This window comes from Amaranthus tricolor, chromosome 10 (genome assembly GCF_026212465.1).
Source record: "Amaranthus tricolor cultivar Red isolate AtriRed21 chromosome 10, ASM2621246v1, whole genome shotgun sequence".
Taxonomy (NCBI): Eukaryota; Viridiplantae; Streptophyta; class Magnoliopsida; order Caryophyllales; family Amaranthaceae; genus Amaranthus; species Amaranthus tricolor.
Genome location: NC_080056.1, coordinates 4,002,396 through 4,006,706, shown reverse-complemented (window position 1 = coordinate 4,006,706; position 4,311 = coordinate 4,002,396). Strand labels below are relative to the sequence as shown.

Genomic DNA, 4,311 nt, shown 5'->3' with positions numbered 1-4,311 from the left:
CAATTGGTTTTAGTAATGAACCTCCTTTGAGTTTGTACGTGGGTTATCTCTTCTTATCCTGATTGCATAACTTTATAAACTACATCAGTAATTCCGGGTTTGGATTTGTATGTATGTGGGTTATTTTTATCGAATGTAAGCATTTTTGTAAAAAAAATAATAATAAAAATATGGGCTTCAATTATTGTACTTGATCAGTTTAGACTTTGACGAGACTTTTCTGGAAATGATTTTGTCTCTGAATTTCTTTTCAATATTCTGATTCTCACATTTCAGATTTGATGCATGTAGTCTGAATTATTGCCATGCCCCTATAAGTTTCTTCCTAGGAGGAATTTTAATTATGTAAGTGTTTTTTATAATAATAATATTAATAATAATAAAAGAGGATGAAAATTTTTTTGAAAAATTGACAAAATTACTTGATAAATACTTCTAATTTATATGAGATAAAAAGATCGTGGAAAATGCCTTGTGTTAGAGAAAAAAAAGGTGCTTATTAAACGGGAATTAAATCTTGTATCAATTGAAGTATATAACACCTTTTTTAGAAGGTAGTTAAGTTTGCCCCACTCTTTCTTTAATCTACCCTGTTAGGTTGTTGTTGATTTAGTGGAAGCCCATTTGATTTCATAATATTTAAATAAGTTCGTTGAACGTCGTCTAGGCTATTGAAAATGCTTCAGCCTTTTGCCATTTTGAAACTCATCATCATCATACCTAATGTATTCCAACCTATAGAAAACTATAATCTCTTTTTGAAACTCCTATTAATGTATAATAAGAAGTTATAAAATAATTCATTTCAAATTTAAAATTTTTTGATAACAGACTATATAATAGATTTTAATGAATCAATGACTGACGTCATGTTATAAGACTAGAAAAGTTATTCATACCAAGTGTACATAAGACTACAAAATATTACATTATCCCAATAATTCAAAGTGTTTCGCTCTTAAACGACAAAATTATTTCTGATCGACCCAAGCAAAAAGTGGACTCAACATGATAAGTTCCTTTAGTCTTACATTTACAAGAGATTCCCTTGGTTTCTTTTCCTCCATATCTAACCAAATAGGAGTAGCCACAAGCCCTTAAGATAGCATGTCCTACAAATCATAAGGGACACTATTCACTTTAAGGACACCAATAACAAAGGATGGTTCTTACTTGTTGGAACACAAAATTTATTGGACAAAAAAAAAGCTTAGGATAGATAATTGATTACATAACAGAACAGCCATTGGGATTTTCATCACTAAAAATATCAAAGGAATTGAATGAGGAAGCCTGCACTTGGTAACCCCCCAACTGCTCATTTAGAGGAGTGTAAATGTAAGGTGATGCTGGTATTTGATAAGTAACACCATACCCATATGTATTAGGATTGTATGTTGTATTGTAGTTCATCATATGAATAGTTGCTGGCCCTTGATTTGACATCAATGAAGTCAACTGTTCAAATGGAGGGTTGAGATTGATATTCTGAAATCCTGCGTTGTTAACACAAGGGGTGGTTTTAGGCGTGTGCAAGTTATCCAAATGCGTAGAACCCCCTACATTTTATAAAATTTCAAATGTTAGTTGAAAATTACAAAACATAGTAATCATATTAGTTGTAATCATTGTCACGTGTTTTACTAATCTTTTTGTGAATCACGAATTAAAAACGAATTATGGTTAGTTTTAGGCTATTTTAAGGTCATGTTGAGCGAATTGCGAATTTATAAAGTGAATTAACCAATGAATTATGTTAGACTGGTCATAATCAAGTTGTAAATGGCAACTTTATTTTTGGAGATCGAAAAAGGTGGTTGCAAATTGTTGATAAATTTATTATTGAGTTTTTACACAACAAGAAGACTCATCCACATAAAAGGAGAGTGATTGCACACAAACCCGATAAGTTTTTATTCTAAAATCAATAGAAATAGGAGGAGTTGCTCATTAAGGTCATATGTTAGTCAAGCTTTCTTTGATTGTCCGACGTGAGATCACACGTAGGTTATTTTCCAACAATCGGACCACTCAATCAATAAATAAATTATTGTGTATTTTCAGTCCGTACTGTACCTAGTCAAGATCATGACATTACCTTTTTTCTCTTTACCCTTCTTCATCTTTCCTCCATTTCCTGTATCTTCTTGTGCAGGTTTGGGACTCTGAATCTGATTTCCCTTCTTGTTAGATTTCATTTTCTTGATTTCATTTTTTTGGGGTGTTTGATTTTCTATTTGGGTAGTTTGTTTTTCATTTTTCTTGGAGTTTTCAAGTGGTTTTTCATTCAATATCTCTGCATGTTTGCCTGTTTTCTGTAACTTCTTAACCAGAATTTCTGAGTCAATGTTTCCACTTACTGTTACCTTCTGCTGCTGTGAGTCAATAGTTGTGCTGTAAACTCCTGCATTTCAATAGTAAATTAAATCGTGTGCATTTCTAGCGTAAGTCTCTAAATATTTGACCCTTAAACCCGCCAAGTTAAGAGTTATCATAACAAAAACTTCTACATCAAATATGTTTCCAATTTATATTCAACCCGCAAACTATTTTTTTCATTTTCTGTTGTTTGGTTTGACAAAAAAATTAAAATTGAAAACTTGGATGATGAAAAAAAAATATTTCTCCTCCAAAGAAAAATAAAAACCACTTTTCCTCGACCTTTACATAACACCTTTGATTCCCACTAGAGTATTCTATTTCTATTACTAAATAAAAGAAAATCAATTATCATTATTTTTATTTTCTGCTGAACCGATTACGATATATTAAAAAATATTATTTAATGTGTGTCTGGACAGAGGAAGAGAAAGGGAAGAAATTTAAAAAGACGAAGAATGTCATATTTGGATAACAAAATGGAATTTAATGGAGAATATTAATTTGAACAATCATATTAATATTTCTTCAGTAAGGAAAGCACTCATCTCACTCTCTTTTTCATTTATGTATTTTCTTTTTATAATTATTATTTAAACATAATGTTAATTTCAAATAAAATTTTTCTCATAAAGCTGAAAAGATGAGCAGTTCAAAACAATAATTTACACTATAACTTTCTATGCTTGATAATATAAAGTTTTCATGCCTGATTTTGTATAGTACAATATTGTAGCTAGCGTTCTACGCAAATTCAGTGCAACTTTATATTACTCCTTCTATTCCCACGAGATTGCAACAATATAACATTACACATATATTAAAAAAATAATAAAAAGTTTTAAATTATTTTGATACATTTAAAACCAATAAAAAAAGTGAACGAGAATTAAAGATTATAATAAAATCGTTAACCATTATTGTAACAAAATCAAATAATATATTAAAATGAATAGTTTTGTAAATCTATTAGGGACCAAATCAGTAGTAGACTAGTAATGTATCTTGTTACATTATCTACTAAATAAATAATGACGAATTTAAAATATTAGTAAATATTAGTATTATTATAGTATTGTTAAATATTTATCTCTATATTCTGCACCAAAATAGCAATTTAGCTTTAATTTTTTAGTATAAGAATTTTTAATTAAATAACAACGGTTGTAATAGGCAAGTTCGAGCCTAGATTCTGCACTATAAGCATTAGAAGGGGAAAAAAGAGAATACCATCGATGCGCTGAAGAAGCTTCTTAACTTCTCTCTTGCAACCAAGACAATGAATAGGAACTTTAAGAACCCAAGTCTGCATGCAAACACATAGATTTAACAAATGTTAATTATACATTTAAACATAGCTTAAGAGAACATTATATGTACACATTCCATTCTATCACCCATATGTCATTAGGATGTCATTGTGGCCCCCACCTAAGGTCGGGCCTTCGAGGATCGAATATATACGCAAATTTTGTTAGAAAAATAACCCACATATGATCTTATATCGAATAGTTAGAGGAAAGTTGACTAATATATAAGCTTGATGGGGTACTTTTTCTATTACCAATTGGTTTTAGGATGGAACCTCATCGAGTTTATGTGCAGCCAACTCTCTTATGCGGGTCTTGTTGTGTACAAACCCGTTAACAAATTTATCAACTTTACACTTGGTAACGTTAAAACTAACAAAAAAATATTTCTAATTAACTCTTGATAACAAACATCATTCAGTATGTATAATAGCTAATAAAAAAGTAAATAAATTAAGTACATTGTATTTGAGAAACTGTGAAGGTTCTCCTGATTTGGTTGGAGCAACTGCAGCCATTAAAGAGAAAGAGAAAGAAAGTTTGAATGGGTGCAGCACTAAGGAAGGAGGAGTACAAGATTAAAAAGAAGAGTTTTTGAGGAGCACAGCTGGAGTAGTTAATA

General features: G+C 30.3%; 1 protein-coding gene across 1 annotated transcript; it reads right to left on the bottom strand.

Moving 5' to 3' along the window:
- Positions 1-877: 877 nt before the first annotated feature.
- LOC130825771 (heavy metal-associated isoprenylated plant protein 35-like) lies at positions 878-4,311 on the bottom strand. The gene is made up of 4 exons (XM_057691173.1): positions 4,151-4,311; positions 3,610-3,685; positions 2,099-2,404; positions 878-1,559 (listed from the first exon to the last, which is right to left on the bottom strand). The coding sequence occupies exons 1-4, from the start codon at positions 4,205-4,207 to the stop codon at positions 1,228-1,230; spliced, it is 771 nt and encodes a 256-aa protein (XP_057547156.1). The 5' UTR covers positions 4,208-4,311; the 3' UTR covers positions 878-1,227.

What these genes read in the sequence shown, in the direction of transcription:
- LOC130825771 (XM_057691173.1), bottom strand. Translation starts at nt 4,207, where the DNA reads ATGGCTGCAGTTGCTCCAACCAAATCAGGAGAACCTTCACAGTTTCTC. An exon ending in CACAGTTTCTCAAATACAAT is followed by an intron (nt 3,686 to 4,150) that starts GTACTTAATTTA and finishes GTTTGCATGCAG; the next exon opens with ACTTGGGTTCTTAAAGTTCC. An exon ending in GAAGGGTAAAGAGAAAAAAG is followed by an intron (nt 1,560 to 2,098) that starts GTAATGTCATGA and finishes TATAAAATGTAG; the next exon opens with GGGGTTCTACGCATTTGGAT.